General features: G+C 54.8%; 1 protein-coding gene across 1 annotated transcript in view; it reads right to left on the bottom strand.

Moving 5' to 3' along the window:
• PALD1 (phosphatase domain containing paladin 1) overlaps positions 1-17,975 on the bottom strand; it is a 153,779-nt gene that overhangs the window by 75,392 nt on the left and 60,412 nt on the right. Inside the window, exons 2-9 of the mRNA XM_048505826.1 lie at positions 12,610-12,804; positions 11,434-11,536; positions 9,288-9,467; positions 8,203-8,367; positions 7,160-7,320; positions 6,647-6,722; positions 4,889-5,040; positions 3,996-4,109 (exon numbers count right to left, since the gene is read on the bottom strand). Of these exons, the coding sequence (XP_048361783.1) occupies positions 3,996-4,109; positions 4,889-5,040; positions 6,647-6,722; positions 7,160-7,320; positions 8,203-8,367; positions 9,288-9,467; positions 11,434-11,536; positions 12,610-12,804 (1,146 nt within the window). The remainder of the gene's footprint in view (positions 1-3,995; positions 4,110-4,888; positions 5,041-6,646; positions 6,723-7,159; positions 7,321-8,202; positions 8,368-9,287; positions 9,468-11,433; positions 11,537-12,609; positions 12,805-17,975) is intronic.

Raw genomic sequence — 17,975 nt, forward strand, 5'->3', positions numbered from 1 at the left:
CACCCCCCCCCCCCCCCACCCCCCCCCCCCCCCACCCCCCCCCCCCCCCACCCCCCCCCCCCCCCACCCCCCCCCCCCCCCACCCCCCCCCCCCCCCACCCCCCCCCCCCCCCACCCCCCCCCCCCCCCACCCCCCCCCCCCCCCACCCCCCCCCCCCCCCACCCCCCCCCCCCCCCACCCCCCCCCCCCCCCACCCCCCCCCCCCCCCACCCCCCCCCCCCCCCACCCCCCCCCCCCCCCACCCCCCCCCCCCCCCACCCCCCCCCCCCCCCACCCCCCCCCCCCCCCACCCCCCCCCCCCCCCACCCCCCCCCCCCCCCACCCCCCCCCCCCCCCACCCCCCCCCCCCCCCACCCCCCCCCCCCCCCACCCCCCCCCCCCCCCACCCCCCCCCCCCCCCACCCCCCCCCCCCCCCACCCCCCCCCCCCCCCACCCCCCCCCCCCCCCACCCCCCCCCCCCCCCACCCCCCCCCCCCCCCACCCCCCCCCCCCCCCACCCCCCCCCCCCCCCACCCCCCCCCCCCCCCACCCCCCCCCCCCCCCACCCCCCCCCCCCCCCACCCCCCCCCCCCCCCACCCCCCCCCCCCCCCACCCCCCCCCCCCCCCACCCCCCCCCCCCCCCACCCCCCCCCCCCCCCACCCCCCCCCCCCCCCACCCCCCCCCCCCCCCACCCCCCCCCCCCCCCACCCCCCCCCCCCCCCACCCCCCCCCCCCCCCACCCCCCCCCCCCCCCACCCCCCCCCCCCCCCACCCCCCCCCCCCCCCACCCCCCCCCCCCCCCACCCCCCCCCCCCCCCACCCCCCCCCCCCCCCACCCCCCCCCCCCCCCACCCCCCCCCCCCCCCACCCCCCCCCCCCCCCACCCCCCCCCCCCCCCACCCCCCCCCCCCCCCACCCCCCCCCCCCCCCACCCCCCCCCCCCCCCACCCCCCCCCCCCCCCACCCCCCCCCCCCCCCACCCCCCCCCCCCCCCACCCCCCCCCCCCCCCACCCCCCCCCCCCCCCACCCCCCCCCCCCCCCACCCCCCCCCCCCCCCACCCCCCCCCCCCCCCACCCCCCCCCCCCCCCACCCCCCCCCCCCCCCACCCCCCCCCCCCCCCACCCCCCCCCCCCCCCACCCCCCCCCCCCCCCACCCCCCCCCCCCCCCACCCCCCCCCCCCCCCACCCCCCCCCCCCCCCACCCCCCCCCCCCCCCACCCCCCCCCCCCCCCACCCCCCCCCCCCCCCACCCCCCCCCCCCCCCACCCCCCCCCCCCCCCACCCCCCCCCCCCCCCACCCCCCCCCCCCCCCACCCCCCCCCCCCCCCACCCCCCCCCCCCCCCACCCCCCCCCCCCCCCACCCCCCCCCCCCCCCACCCCCCCCCCCCCCCACCCCCCCCCCCCCCCACCCCCCCCCCCCCCCACCCCCCCCCCCCCCCACCCCCCCCCCCCCCCACCCCCCCCCCCCCCCACCCCCCCCCCCCCCCACCCCCCCCCCCCCCCACCCCCCCCCCCCCCCACCCCCCCCCCCCCCCACCCCCCCCCCCCCCCACCCCCCCCCCCCCCCACCCCCCCCCCCCCCCACCCCCCCCCCCCCCCACCCCCCCCCCCCCCCACCCCCCCCCCCCCCCACCCCCCCCCCCCCCCACCCCCCCCCCCCCCCACCCCCCCCCCCCCCCACCCCCCCCCCCCCCCACCCCCCCCCCCCCCCACCCCCCCCCCCCCCCACCCCCCCCCCCCCCCACCCCCCCCCCCCCCCACCCCCCCCCCCCCCCACCCCCCCCCCCCCCCACCCCCCCCCCCCCCCACCCCCCCCCCCCCCCACCCCCCCCCCCCCCCACCCCCCCCCCCCCCCACCCCCCCCCCCCCCCACCCCCCCCCCCCCCCACCCCCCCCCCCCCCCACCCCCCCCCCCCCCCACCCCCCCCCCCCCCCACCCCCCCCCCCCCCCACCCCCCCCCCCCCCCACCCCCCCCCCCCCCCACCCCCCCCCCCCCCCACCCCCCCCCCCCCCCACCCCCCCCCCCCCCCACCCCCCCCCCCCCCCACCCCCCCCCCCCCCCACCCCCCCCCCCCCCCACCCCCCCCCCCCCCCACCCCCCCCCCCCCCCACCCCCCCCCCCCCCCACCCCCCCCCCCCCCCACCCCCCCCCCCCCCCACCCCCCCCCCCCCCCACCCCCCCCCCCCCCCACCCCCCCCCCCCCCCACCCCCCCCCCCCCCCACCCCCCCCCCCCCCCACCCCCCCCCCCCCCCACCCCCCCCCCCCCCCACCCCCCCCCCCCCCCACCCCCCCCCCCCCCCACCCCCCCCCCCCCCCACCCCCCCCCCCCCCCACCCCCCCCCCCCCCCACCCCCCCCCCCCCCCACCCCCCCCCCCCCCCACCCCCCCCCCCCCCCACCCCCCCCCCCCCCCACCCCCCCCCCCCCCCACCCCCCCCCCCCCCCACCCCCCCCCCCCCCCACCCCCCCCCCCCCCCACCCCCCCCCCCCCCCACCCCCCCCCCCCCCCACCCCCCCCCCCCCCCACCCCCCCCCCCCCCCACCCCCCCCCCCCCCCACCCCCCCCCCCCCCCACCCCCCCCCCCCCCCACCCCCCCCCCCCCCCACCCCCCCCCCCCCCCACCCCCCCCCCCCCCCACCCCCCCCCCCCCCCACCCCCCCCCCCCCCCACCCCCCCCCCCCCCCACCCCCCCCCCCCCCCACCCCCCCCCCCCCCCACCCCCCCCCCCCCCCACCCCCCCCCCCCCCCACCCCCCCCCCCCCCCACCCCCCCCCCCCCCCACCCCCCCCCCCCCCCACCCCCCCCCCCCCCCACCCCCCCCCCCCCCCACCCCCCCCCCCCCCCACCCCCCCCCCCCCCCACCCCCCCCCCCCCCCACCCCCCCCCCCCCCCACCCCCCCCCCCCCCCACCCCCCCCCCCCCCCACCCCCCCCCCCCCCCACCCCCCCCCCCCCCCACCCCCCCCCCCCCCCACCCCCCCCCCCCCCCACCCCCCCCCCCCCCCACCCCCCCCCCCCCCCACCCCCCCCCCCCCCCACCCCCCCCCCCCCCCACCCCCCCCCCCCCCCACCCCCCCCCCCCCCCACCCCCCCCCCCCCCCACCCCCCCCCCCCCCCACCCCCCCCCCCCCCCACCCCCCCCCCCCCCCACCCCCCCCCCCCCCCACCCCCCCCCCCCCCCACCCCCCCCCCCCCCCACCCCCCCCCCCCCCCACCCCCCCCCCCCCCCACCCCCCCCCCCCCCCACCCCCCCCCCCCCCCACCCCCCCCCCCCCCCACCCCCCCCCCCCCCCACCCCCCCCCCCCCCCACCCCCCCCCCCCCCCACCCCCCCCCCCCCCCACCCCCCCCCCCCCCCACCCCCCCCCCCCAGGGAATTGTAGTCCATAACATCTGGAGTGCCAAAGGTTCGCCACCACTGTCCTAGTGTTTCCTTTGGCACCACATTGCTTACCAGCAGCATCAAAAGTAAGCTTCATACAATGCTTACGTCGTACCGATCACCTTTGATCAAGGGCAAGCATCATGAAAATGCATAGACGGCAGTCTAATTTTCCCCATTTAGCCTTGAAGAGCCACTGGCTTATATCCAGTGGATGCCTTCTGCATCCAGAAACATTTCTACCCACAGAGCATGACTTTCTTGCTTCCCCTGCTGCTAATGCCCTGTCAGTTCTGTTCCTGGGCATCCCATCCCCCCACCCCACCCCACCTAGAGGCATCCCATCCCCCCACCCCACCTAGAGGCAGCATTTGAAAGTGCAACAATAGGGAGAAAGTAAGAAAGCTGGCTTCAGTGGGCAGAAAGCCTCCCATCCACAGACCTTCTCTGATGAATTCAAGCTACTGTGTGCCCATCTTTACCGCACGGCTGTCCTGGCCTCAAGTATTTAAGCCTCCTCCTAACTAGCAACAGCTAGCTCAGGTAGTTCCAAGGACTGGCTAGCAGCAAGGATGAGACTTGCACCCCCAGAGCGCCTGCTGCCAAAACAGTAAGGCATAGTCAACATGAACCTATCACTTACCTCCTCCACTATTTGCTGGCCTTTTGGTACCCTGTCAATGAAGTTCTGAATTATCCGAAAGCGATCCCTTGGCAAGCATTTAGTGGGTTGAGGAAGGCTGTGAGTAGAAAAAACCAAATTCAGGTGGTTTTTTAAACACTGCAATTTTTAAAAAATTATATTTGTTCTTTCAAGGATTTAGGGGTCTCTCCTTCCATTCTCTTAGAAATTAACTGACTTCATTCCACAGTCCACATAGCACTACTAAATAAGGAGCACATGAGCTGTGGTGTGCAAATGGATTATGTTCAAAAGTAGTGGCACCTGCTTTGAAATACTTCGAATATTTCTACTTCAAGAGCAACTCCCAAATACTGCTGGAGTCTGTAACATCTCTCATGATCCTGTGATTATTTGGATTCTTTATTTATTTGTATTTCTGGGGGGGGTTTATGTCCCGCCCCATCCCCAGAGGTCTCTGGGTGGGTTTAGCTTTACATTTTGGAAGAATAGGACCACCTACAAGGAATACCAAAGATAATACTGAATGTTCCTCTTGTAAGCACTATACTTCCAGCACATGCTTATCCAGGCTAATACCACATACAGGGTCTTCTCCAGCCCTTCCTCTGTATTTTATGGATTGGTTTGCGTTAGCCATTTGAAACTGGCTGGCATCATAACACCTATTTCCTGCCTATGGCAAACTGTGTTAAGAAGTTTAAGGACTCATCTCTGGGGCAGGCAAGAATCAAGGGAAGCTTTTTGTCTCTTGAAGCTCAACAATTCCCAGACTGCAGCACTGTGCCCTTTGGATGGAGGTGACCAACTCTCTGATACCCATCAGTCACCAATACTGAACCCTAACGCCAGCTCAAAGGGAAAAGACACACTTACTCTTGCTTTTGCAAACCCCCCCTGCGGTGATAGAGCACTAGGGTCCCTAAGACCATGGCGAAGTTGGTCCTTCCCACTCCTGTTTGGCAGCTGAACAGTAGAGCAGGTGGCGGCCTACTGGGGTCTTGCAGGAGAAGCAGGTTTGGACTCTCCTGGAGAACAAAATACAACAGAAACATTCCTTGGGCTGCCATTTCCCTAAACAACTGGCAATACAGTGATACCAGCAAAGGCATATTTTCCCCCTCTTGGGGCTAACAAGGAGAGAGAGGAAGGATAGTAACTGATTCCTGGCATGGCAGAAGTGGCATAGTAGCATTTCTATCAAAATGGCTGCCATCTTGCCTCATCTGCCTTGTGGGGAGATTATTGTCATAACACTGTTTTTTGCTTCCCTATGCATATACAAGAATTCTCATTTTTTATGTAGGGTTTCTGTTCATCACACTCCTTGATAGAGTATTAATCTAATTTAGGTTTAATTTAATCAGTCATCTAACTAGCTCGGAAGCAGTGGTGGGAGTCAGCTGGTTCGAACCAGTTCAGCCGAACCAGTAGCTAATTTTTCCCTTAATTTGCTGAACCGGCTAAATCCCACCACCCAAGGGGAGGGTGATTAAGGGGGCTTTCTGAGTCCTGGAGTGGCCTGGCAGCAAGGCGCCACGCCACTCCAGGGCTTGGAAAGCCCCCTCACTCGCGCTTCCAGGCCAAGCCGCAGCCGCCACCTTCCCTCACCTCCCCCCGCCCCCGTGGCCCAACAATCAAAAAGGTGGGGAGGTGGAGGAAAAGGCCCCGGCTGGGCCAGCCACGTTCCTCTGCAGCAGCCTGGTAAGTGGGCAGCAGGGGGGTGGCAAGTGGCGGGGGGCAGGGGGACTGTTAGATAAATTAATAGAATCCCACCACTGCCCAGAAGTAAAACTGCAGAAAATCAGAATGTCGCCATTGCCACACTGAATTGAGCTAGCAAGAAGACAAAAAGGGATGACAATAAAATGGCTCACTGGGTGGGAAAAAGTTGGTTTCTTCTCCCTCATAATTCATTCTATAGTAAAACAGGAAGAAATGCTTTGGCATCAGTAAGACATTCCTTTGACGAGTAATGACAGATGTGATGGAATAAAGGAACATATTTTTTTAAAAAAAATTTATAGAAGCCCTAATAAAACATTGCGGGGATGGATGGGGGCCCTGGGGGAAAAGACAAAGGAAGAGAATTACTTAATTCAAAGTAAAGGAAAATGAGGAAACTGGAAAAGTTCCTGGTTTTGCCAGTATCAAAAACCTTCTATTGCACCATCCCTGACGATGATTGCAATGCAAATATAAACTCATACATGTATTCAGAAATAAATACTACACAGAAACATCCACAGCTCCTGCTACCCACCCCCTATTCACAATATCAAAAACATTTTTCTTTGTATTTATTTATTTTTTAGGTTGGAGGGGGGGTTGCACATATTCACTTTCATTAATTGGCTCACACTGTTGTATTTCATATTGGTGGGAATTGTAATACTTGTTATATTATTGAATACATGTTTATAATCACTTCTACATTTTTTTTCTTCCTTTTTTTGTGCCAGTTATGCAGATGTTGATCAGACAGTTTGTTCTTTTCATTCCAAATGATTTCCCCCGACAGGAATAATTTCCATGGCAATTATACAAGTATAGCATTATTCCAGACTTTACCTCCCAATGAGGCTGTTATACCCAAGTTACCTTGTAGATCTCACATCTGGCGGCAGCCCTTACCCTGAGAAAACTGATGAACGAATCAAACTGTGCTTCTGAAGGGGCTCCATCCATAGGCAAAGGCAGCCGATGATACCTGCCAGCAGAAAGGGCTTGTTAATGGGATGGGAGGAATGGACTGTATCCGCTTTCAAGGCAGGCAAACTGACACAGCCCTCAAATACTGACGTCCACAAAGACATGGGAGAGAAGAGTGACAGATTATTATGCCTCCATTCAAGTTTTTCCCTCTGACCATTTGTCTGCTGTACACTTGGGAGTTGTGCTTGCATTTTATACAACGCCTGTGAGTTATATGTACTTATCATTAATATTTTCTGAGGTTCATTAATGAGAGGAAACTGCTACAGTTTCACTGCCCTGTAACCTCAGAAAAAATACAGTCACTGCGGATAAACATATTAGACACACATACAAAGGCAGTGGAAGGCAAAGGGCACTGAACAGAAGGGACAGCCAAATCATCATATAAGATACACTAGAAGGTATAAGTGTCTTTCCCTCAAAAAGTACCTGTAAGAGGGCAGCAGAAATACAGGCCTTCTGTAAACTTCTTCAGTCACATGGATGTCTTCTTCACAGTGGATGCCCACCAAATGAGGCTCATCTTTGAAATGCTCAATATCGTTGTAGACATAATACGCGTGCTCTCTCAGCTGGGCAAAGTCATGTATCTTCAACAGATAAATCCAACAAGACAACTTCAGGAGAGTTCTGCTGGATAAACATACTTCCACAGCATCTCTACACAGATTTCTTTCTTCCCTAGAGATATCTTTGTCTTAATTCAAATGTTACCACAAAGACACAAGGATATGTTCTCATGGCCCAGTGCTGCTCCGGTAATATCTAGATCAGGGGTCTGCAACCCGCAGCTCTGGAGCCACGTGGCTCTTTCAGCCTTATACTGTGGCTCCGTGTGGCCTGGAGGTTGGAGGGTAGCGTGAGCATGTTTCTCCAGCCCTCCAGAGCAGCGCTGGAAGGAAATGTGTGTGGAGGGGCCTAACCGGAGGTGGCTCCGTGTGGAGCCATCTCTCCGGCTCAGTAGATCTTCGAGGTTGTGGAAAATGGGTCCAAATTGCTCTTTGAGTGGTAAAGGTTGCCGACTCCTGATCTAGATGGAAGCATGGCTTTATTTATTCCACCTACATGGTTTGTGCACCTAGATCTGACCAGGGTAGCATTCAACCAGACCATAAGGAAGTGGATCAATACAACGTATAGATCTCCAAACTCAACTGCTCAGAAATATTAGAAGATTTCCAAGCTGATCACTGATCATTCTTTCAGCTCCTTCTGCTCACACTGGTCCCCATCAACGACGCCTATTTTCGGATTAATAATTAATGTATAGCAAACTACATTATATGCATTATATCAAAATGTCAAAAAGACAACATCTGCAAAAAAGTAAAAACAGTAACTGAAATAAGGATCACACATGATGTTTGAAGAGACTTTGATGTTGTGAGGTAATTAGCAGACCTTTCAACAAAGGACAACTGATGAGCATCCCCCACAATGCAATGCACCTTCCTTCTGCCACCCACAGTCACCTCTTTCCTAATGGCAAGTTCCAGGTTTTCTACTTTGACGCCTCTCTGCAAGCTGTGTAGATTTTCATGCAGATTCTCCTTTCCTCTGGGGGTGTAGGGCACGAAGTCGTTGTCCACACGCAGAAAAAGCACAGGTTCCTCACGCACACATAACATGATCCACTCCTGTTGTGACAAAGAGAAACACTATTTGCTAAAGTCCTGTCCAAGCAGAAGGCTAAGATACAGAAAGTAAAGCGCCCGCATCCAATTTGCCAGGCCACATGGCTGCTGCTTACTTGTCTGGAGGCAATTTCTATTCACTAAAAGTGACTGGCTATTTCTAGCCCCATTTTGCTGCATGTGTGCCACATTTCAGTTCAAAGTAGCAAGGCATAGCAAAAAGACTACACAGAGCACATTACTACGTCACTTATTTGAAGAACAATGTGTATATACAAAGAAGAAATCTATCTCCTGTTTATAGACATTTAAGGGGATCAAAACAACCCAGTGAGGTAGGCTAGGTTGAGAGGACCTGGCCCAAGGTCACCCAAAGAGTGTCAGTGGAAAAGTAGGGGCTGAACCCAGATTTAACCCTAACCTTCCTCTGGCCCAGCGGCCACTATGCCACACTGGTGATTTACTTTATTGCTCTGCAAAAACAATAAATAGCCTCTGCAGTGCTGCAGCACAGCAGCTGAAGTGCTGGGCTTAGATAGGCAAACTTCAATTATGAAATTCACTGAGTAGCCTCCAACAAATCACAGCTCTCAGCCTAATCCATCTTGCAGACGTAAGGCTAAGATATTGTCCTCAACTCCCTGAAGAAAGAATGAGATAAAATTAAGCTTCGTCTAGAAGTCCAATAGCACCTTAGAAACCAACAAGATTTTCAGGGTATGTGCTTTCAAGAATCAAAGCTACCTTTGCCAGATTCATAAATATGTGTTAACCTGCCATTGCCAAGAGGGATACAAATCTTTTAAAGTATGAACTGTCTGTCCAAACTGTACCTAATGATCTATCTCGCAAATCTAGTTTCCTTTCATGTCCCGGTTCCCACTCAGACATATATTAGGTTCTGCTTTCAAGAATACACGTACCTTATGGCCATCGTTCTGGAGTTTCTGCAGGACCTGGTTGAATCCATTGAGGCTGGGCTGCCCCATGCCGAACACAGAATACCCACCCCTGGCCTGCCGAAAGTTCGGAGCACCACAACTGCTAGTGGTGTTCAGCACATCTAGCTTACTGTACACATCACGGACCATAAAATATTTCCCCTGCAAAACAGAGAGAAAGAAATGCATTAATTTGAACATGCAAAAGAACGTGACATGACAAAAATGAAGCAGCCATCTTCAATAAGCCTCCAGCACCTCATGGAGGAATACTCACTCAACATAGTCATCTCTGATATTTGTCCTCCATCTGCTACACTCTCACCAGAAACAAACAGCTACAGGCCTTTCCCATAAGGCTTTGTGAAGCCAGCTAATGATGTGGAAGAAGTTCCTCACATTTTCACTAGAAATTCACCCAAGAGAGGAAAACTTTGAGGCCTGCTTTTCTTTTTACTTATATTTCCTTGTGTGCAGTACCATTAAAAAGCAACACCAGAAAAAAATAATAAAGTAGAACACAGGGAATCTTAAGGAAACCAAAGCCACCAGCCAGCTTGCAAACCAGTAACAACAGAACTAGTGAAGCAGAATGGAGCAAGCAGTGGTAGAATCACAAAGGGGCCAGCATTTAACAAAGATTTTCCCATATTTCTTTCCACTTCTGACATCCCTTCTGCAGATTTTCCCATATTTCTTTCCACTTCTGACAACCCTTCTGACTCCCATTAAGGTTGTTGTTGGGGTTTATAGTAGTAGTAGTAGTAGTAATAGTAGTAGTAGGAGTAGGAGGAGGAGGAGGAGGAAGAGGGGGAGGAGGAGGAAGAGGAGAAGTTTGGATTTATATCCCCCCTTTCTCTCCCATAAGGAGACTCAAAGAGGCTTACAATCTCCTTTCCCTTCCTCCCCCCCACCCCCATAAACACCCTGTGAGGTAGGTAAGGCCAAGAGAGCTCTGAAGAACTGTGATTAGCCCAAGGTCACGCAGCTGGCATGTGTTGGAGTGCACAAGCTAATCTGGTTCACCAGATAAGCCTCCACAGCTCAAGCGGCAGAGTGGGGAATCAAACCCGGTTCTCCAGATTAGAGAATTTGTGTCAACAAACAACTGTGCAGGAATAGTAAAGAAGGCGGGGGGATCACACTTCTTGCATCAGCACAATTCTGCTGGTGAAGAGGAAGGGAGGGAGATAATTTTACCTTCTTCCTCCTCCTCACTGCAGCCTAAGGCTGCCAGCACTGGGCTGGGAAACACATAGAAATGTGGAGAGTGGAGCCTGGGGAGGAACGTCAGCAGGGTATAATGCCATTAAGCCCACTCTCCAAAGCAGCTATTTTCTCCAGGGGAACTGATCTTGGTCGTCTGCCGATCAACTGTAATAGCAGGAGATATGTAGGTGCTACCAGAAGGTTGGCAACTTGAATCCCATCCCACATAGCTATTCAGGTACAGAGGTCACATGAACCCAGCAACGGGGCCCAGGGGTTGGCAGGGATTGCAGTTGTGCAGAAGAATACAGGATACCTCCATCTGCCTTTTGTGAATGCAACCCCCCAGCAGACTGTAAATGCAAGCCACTAGCAATTTGTGGCTGCATTAACAGTCCTCACAAAAAGGAGCCAGTTCATAAAACTGACTTTTCCTTGCAGTTGCCTGCTGGATGCTGACCCAGTTGATAGCCCTCAAGTGCACCTGTAAGGGATCACAGGGAGGATATCAAGGACCTGAATCAAACCACAGACAGCCTCCTGCACTGTCTACTATGCAGACTACCAGGGGGATCGGTAGAAGGTGGAAAGGATGCCATGTGCTCTCCAGGGATGTGGGGGGGGGGGGTTCACAGGGGAGTGCAGAAAACCCCGATGAACTCATTCTAGAAGAACTCCCAAAACCATAGTCTGTGTGACAGAAAGCCATTCTCCAGAATGGGCTGAGACTAAAGATCCTGCAAAATGAATCCTGCAGGTAAATGTGGCTCTGTTGTTCTCCCGTTTGTACACAGGACAGAGCAACAACAACAAAAATTAAGCCACTTGTTGATACCAATCATAATCTCACTCTGATATCCCATAGTAGATTTGTTAGCCTCCCCCACGTCTTTTGCAGAGGAAAATCTGTTGCTCTCACCTGTACAAGGTAATGCTCTGGAGCAGATTCTGATATCCGGCCCACGGTATAGCCAGCCTTCAATAGATCGTCATGAATCTGAAACTCTTCTTTACAATTGTAGCTGTGAAAATCACATGAAATACATCAATAAAATAACCCCTTCTCCCAATTTGAATAGTTGTTATGCATTTTCAAACACTGAAAAAATATGCCAGCACTGACACCAACTGCTTATGTTTTGCTGAGTCTGAAACAATAATGTACCATCCCCTCTTCCATTTCCAAGACATCTGCAGAAGAAACCCAGGGAAGTGTGAACAAACAGGGATGCTCAAAAGAGGATTCCCCGGAGAACCATTTGGAAGCTTCAGCTGGTACAAGCCCTGAAGCAAGGTCTTTGATCAGTAATAATTTCTGGTAATTCAATATATCTCACTATTTTTTAAAACTGCATCTTCTTCCAGGCACAATTTAAAGTGCTCATTATTAAAGTTCTAAGCTGCCTGCCAGTGAGGCTGTTTAATGGCCACCTATCCCTATGCAATATTATCTGATAATTAACATCTTTCCAGAGACCCTGCTTGCACATCTCCACTCTTATCAGAAAAGGGTCTTCTTAGGGGTGGCACCTCAATCATAGGCTCTCTCTCTCCATGGCTATCAATCTGGAGCTTAGTTTAGGTATCAGGTTGAAATATTTCGATTTATTCATGACTTGTGTAAAGTTTCACAATGGTCTGTATGGGTCTTCTAGCTTTCTTTTTTCTTCTTTGCCTTAATATTTGAAAGAAATAAAATTGCCCATTCATAGGCTTGGATCCTACACCTTTGCTAGTCTCTCTGGGAGTTGTGAAGTTGGTCCTCTGCTATGTAGCTTGCTTCCTCTTGTTGGTTCCTTAAAGGTTCATTGAAAAACACTGGAACTACACAAACAGAAGTGCCTCGAACCACAGGTAGTGAGTTCCATAGAAGAGAACTGCTTCCACAGCACGAAGAAAGCATTCACAGAGCAGAGGTATAAGACACACGCCCTAGCCTGTGGCATATATTTAATGCCAGTTTGTTGATCAATTTGTTGATGGCATGACTTTTAAAAACATTTTAAAATGGTTTTTTTGATAAGATTGTTCAAGGCACCAAACGTTTTAGGGCAGAGAAGCCAACATGCATTTAATGAAGATCAAAGATACTCACGTGATGACTACTGGTGCCACCTTATTAGTAATAATAGATTTGGCTTTGTTGTTGTGGAGGCCAACTGTCTGGAAGGAGTGGATGCTCAGGGAATGGCGGTCTTCCATGGTTCCGTTGCCGTGAATGTTCTCAAACGTTGCTGTGGCCACTGTCTGCTGAGCTGTGCTAGCAGTTGTACCCATAATCCACAGGCAACTGTACAAATATAAATCAGAAGAAACAAAATAAATTACAGGTAAAGATCAAGACCAGTTTATTCTTTGTTTACAATTACAACAAAATAATCACCTGAGCTATCCCTGAAAGAGCAATTTCATTTTGTATTGCATTGTTCTTTAAGATGCTTTTTTTACGAGGGGTAATGGTTTTATTAGAATTTCCTCTACAAGAATCAGCAAGTGCCAACGAGTTTCATGGAAAGACATCTTGCCCACCACAACAAAACAGTTCCTGTACTGTATATGACAAGGTTGGGAGTCACACTCAGTTTAACCAGAGCAACAGTGAAGTCCAACAGCCCCTCCCAACTCCCCTCCCCATGTGAAATGAGTGTGTGCTTAAAAAAACAAACTTCAAAATCTTATTCAGTATACTGCAGTGATCCCATGACAGATATTAACATAATGTTGTCTATTGTAAATGTACATCATGGTCCACAATTTGGGGAGAAAGCCAAGTCATGGACAGCCACATAGCAACTACCAGCAACAATTTGAATAGCATTATTGAGGGGATAGATCATATAGACACCTTAGGCTCCGAGTTCATGAAGTACCACTTCCAACTGAATACGACCCAAGACCAACCTAAACGTTTCTCTGGGAATCAGAGTTAGTTCACCATCAGTTGGTGGAAATGCAGAGGTCAGCTTTTTCAGCTCTGACCCCAAATCTGGAACTCCCTGGCAGGGACAGAGGGATTGGGGAGCTGCGCCTGAGCATGAACTGCCTGAGCACCCCTGTCCTGCCCCCCAAAAGCCCCCACCCTGCCTCTCCACCTGACTGCAACGGTGCCGCCCGAGACAAGCCGCCCCGGATGTCCCCACTGCAGCTACGCGCCTGCTCCCTGGCTCCCTCAGGAGCTGAAAATGGCTGCTTCCCCAACAGCCTTCTGGATGGATTTGAAGACCTGTCTTTTCCAGAAGACCTTTGAGCCACGTTAGATCAAAAAGAGAGAGGGAGGGGAGACAGGGAGGGGGAACACTATTGAGATGGTGACATTCATTATATTGTATTTTAAATTATGTATAATAGTTTACTGCATTACTGATATTCATTGCATTTTACTATATGGTAAACTGCCTTGGGGATTTTTTAGTTGAACAGTAGTCTTAAAATAAAATAATGAGTTTTTTTCTAACCCCCCCCCCCTACACACACATCTAGTAATCTCTTCCCACTGTGCAGCAAGTACTAAAATGCTGCCACAAAGCTGAATAATCTCACATATATCAGGTCGGGGCAGATTCATAATGATGATGAAAGGACAATATCATACACTGAACTGCAATGCATTCTTCCATCCACCTATTCAGCACGGAAGTGTGAGCTTGGTTCGCCTACAAACAGAGTTGCCAAATTTGGAACTCATTTCCACAACGGAAACTACACAAATCCAACATGCCTCTGAAGGCATGTGATACACACTAGCATACAATGGCTTCCTGCTATATAGACATTTGTCAAATGCATGCAGGATTCCTTCAGTTGCTGTCCACAATACAAATATTACCTTTATGAAGTAGCTGCCACAGGTATCAGATCTGATACTACTGCTTTATTTGATGGCATTCTTTAAGAATTCAGATTTGATAATATGAATATTACATGAACAACAATCACCAATCTGAATCCAAATGCTAACCCTATATTTTATGTCATAGATTAATGTGCCCCCCAAGTTCATCTTATAGCATCAGTTCTTTTCCCATTTTCATACAGGTAGTTCTGAAGACAAATCTTTTAAGAACAAAAGAAGAACCCTGCCAGATCAGACCAACAGTCTAACTCAGAGGTCGGGAACCTTTGGCACCCAGGGAGCCATTTGGACCCGTTTTCCACGGAGGGGAGGGCACTTGGAGCCGCAGATATTTTTGGCATTTGAAATGAGGATAGCACTGTATATGTTGTTTTTTGCCTTCATGCTTTGTATAGAGTAGACAGTTGTAGTGTGTTGTTATGGAGTCCATGCGGTGCTACAGAGAAAATTGAATTTTACTTGTATGGAGTGTGGATTTTGAACATTTTTTGTGGGGTGTGCGGGTAAAGGGTGGAGCCTCATGGGCACGCAGACTGGGAGAGAAAGTGGGAGGGGATCCCTTTTAAAGGATGGCTCTGGAGTGGCAGCTGCATGCTTGCTTGCCTGGGCAGCTGGGGTGAGGCTTGGGACACCAGGACCTCTGAGTGTCTGGCTTTCCCTGGCACCACCTCCTCCTCCAGCCTCCCACCTCGTCCCTTTTCCTCCCGTCTCTCATGCCTCTCCCTCCTCTTTGTCCCCTCCTCAGCACACCTGACCGCTGAGCGGCCCGACGCAGTGAGAGCACCGGTGGAGGAGCTGGTCGAGGTGGAGAGGGCGGAGGCCTCCGAGCAGCGAAGCGGCAGGAGGGCTGGTCGCAGAAGAGGGCGGTGTGCTCTTCTGCAACCAGCTCTCCACCTTTTTTCGCTCGAGCTTGTCAATCCATGTTCCCTCTCCACCTCGCCCGGCCCGGCGCCGGTTCCTCCTTCTGCTTCCCTGCTTCTTGCCTGTCTGGGCATCAGTCTCCGCCTCTCTCGCTGGGGCTCCTCTGCAGCTGGGGCCGCCCTGCTGCGCTGGGCGAGCTCCTTGCCACCTGCTGCCCTGGCCGATCCGCCAGGTCCGGGCTGGCCTCTATGCTGCCAGCACTTCCTCGCCGCCAGCCCCGTCCTCCTCCTGGTCCCACCCAGCCAAGCTTGGGTGGCTCAGTAGCCACTAACGCCTCCCCGACGCTGTCGCACCTTGGCAGATGGATCAGGGCTGCGCCAGCTCATCTCCACGGTGCTCTCACTCGCCAGAGCTCATGGGTCAGGCTGGCTGGGGCTTGCAGGGCTGGCTGAGAGTCCCCAATCCCGGACAACTGTGTTGTGCCCGGGCGGAGCCGCTGTGCAGGGGTGAGGGAGCCGCATGTGGCTCCCGAGCCGCAGGTTCCCGACCCCTGGTCTAACTACTCCAGCATTGTGTTTCACACAGTGGCCAACGAACAAGGCAAAGAGACCAAGGCCTTCCTCTGATATTGCCTCCTAGCATTGGATTTCAGAGTTTTACTACACGGAGTAATGGATTCAAGCTGCAGGAAAAGAGATTCCATCTAAACATTAGGAAGAACTTTCTGTCAGGGATGTTCAACAGTGGAATTCACTGCCTCGGAGAGTGGTGGAGTCTCCTTCTTTGGAGGTTTCTAAACAGAGGCTGGATGAACATGAGGGTGCTTTGATTGTGTGTTCCTGCATGACATGGGGTTGGACTTGATGGCCTTTGGGGTCTCTTCCAACTCTATGATCCTATGACTCTACACTACATCTGAATACAGAGGTTTCATTTTAAATTGTTTTCAGAAAGTAAAACCACCCAACAAGCATTTTGCAGTTTATAGCAAGGAGAGCATGAAAAAAGACAGAACATAAGAAGTTGGGTGCGCACACATACTCAATGATCACAGTGTGCCAACTCTGCCTGAATGGCAAAATACAAACCATTTACTGCGGAAAATCTGTATAGACTTCAGCAACACCTTATTCCGTGGTCGCTATGCTTGTGCATCAGAATGAATTCCATCAAGTAGTTTGAGCGAGCACATGAAGTCACCTTAAACTGTGGCAGAGGACTGGTCTACCAAGGTCACCATCTATTTTTCTGTGCAAATGCATCCTCCTTATCAGAACACAGTGATGAAGTCTGCTTCTAAAATCCGCTTTTAACAACAGCCAGGGGCCTTGTTAACTATCAGCCAGCAGGTGGCCCACCTGAGCAAACCGAGGATTTGCAAGCAGCGGACAGCAAGTGTGCCACACCCCCATCCCTCCTTAGCCCCTGCAAGCTCTGGTGCCCACTCGGTAGCCGTGAGAACAAACTTAGCATTGATTGTTGCTGATCAGGGGAAGCGATCGATATCATTTCTGAACTGCAAGTCTGCAGATTTGTTCCCCAACATGCCCAAAAGAATGTCACAGTTCTGCTTTTGAGCAACTATGGGGATATCTGTTTGTAACAACAAACAGGATGCTAAAAATTTTGCCACTGACAAGTCTGTCAAAAAGCAGCATCTGTGAAACAAGAAAAAAAGTGAAGCCTGGCTCCTGGGATTCCCACTTGAGAAAAGAAATCACAGCCCCCCAAAACACAGTGAAATGAAGGCAGCTTCTTCTGTTTCACAGCTTCTGGGGTTTCACAATAAGGTGCCTTTCGTCTACCGAGGTCAGAACTCTACTGAGGCCAGGGTTTCAGGTGGAGGTCCTCCACATCACCTTCTACAGGGTGGTATAGTGGTTAAGAGCAGGTGGATTCTAATCTGGAGAGCTGAGTTTGATTCCCCACTCTTCCACCTGAGTGGCGGAGACTTATCTGGTGAACCAGATGTGTTTCCGCACTCCTACATTCCTGCTGGGTGACCTTGGACTAGTCACAGTTCTCTCTGGACTCTCTCAGCCCCGCCTGCCTCACAAGGTGTCTCTTGAGGGGAGAGGAAGGGAAAGGAGCTTGTAAGCTACTTTGAGTCTCCTTACAGGAGAGAGGTATAAATCCAAACTCTTCTTCTTCTACTTGGTCCTTTTAATTGGAGCAGACGTTTTACCACTGAGCCACAGTCTCAATGCCTCCGCTGACTGGGTCCAGCCTCAGTAAGTCCTCATCCCCCACTACATTCCTATCAGTTTGCCTGTGTGCTTCTAGCTTCTAGTCCTCTCATTTCCATTGATGCCTCTTATGACTGGGACTTCCCAGAATGTGAATCTTAATACCGCTTCTCTCTCCACTACTCCCTAAAACCCCTTACAAGGATCTTCTGGCTTAGCCTTGTAGTAGTGCAGTAGTAGTGAACCATTCCTGACTTAAAGCCCATCAAGCTGTAAAAAAGGGACAGAAAAAAAATCCTGCTGCATCAGACTTGTACATTGGGAAGAGGGGGGAAATCAGAGTGATGGTTTTGTCCATGTGAAGACCAGGACTGTGGGTAGCAAACCAAGAAAACCACGGTCATGAAACCCGGGTCAAGCACCAAGTCATGGAGGAATCCCTTCCACCGCTGAGTGACCTCACCTAGCAATATTGGTACTCCTTGCAGTAAGGAAATAAAGAAATCAAAAGGTAGTGAGCAATGTAAGCAAGCACAGTATCAGCAGGACCTTCCAAAAAAG

This window comes from Sphaerodactylus townsendi, linkage group LG08, assembly GCF_021028975.2.
Source record: "Sphaerodactylus townsendi isolate TG3544 linkage group LG08, MPM_Stown_v2.3, whole genome shotgun sequence".
NCBI classification, from domain to species: domain Eukaryota; kingdom Metazoa; phylum Chordata; class Lepidosauria; order Squamata; family Sphaerodactylidae; genus Sphaerodactylus; species Sphaerodactylus townsendi.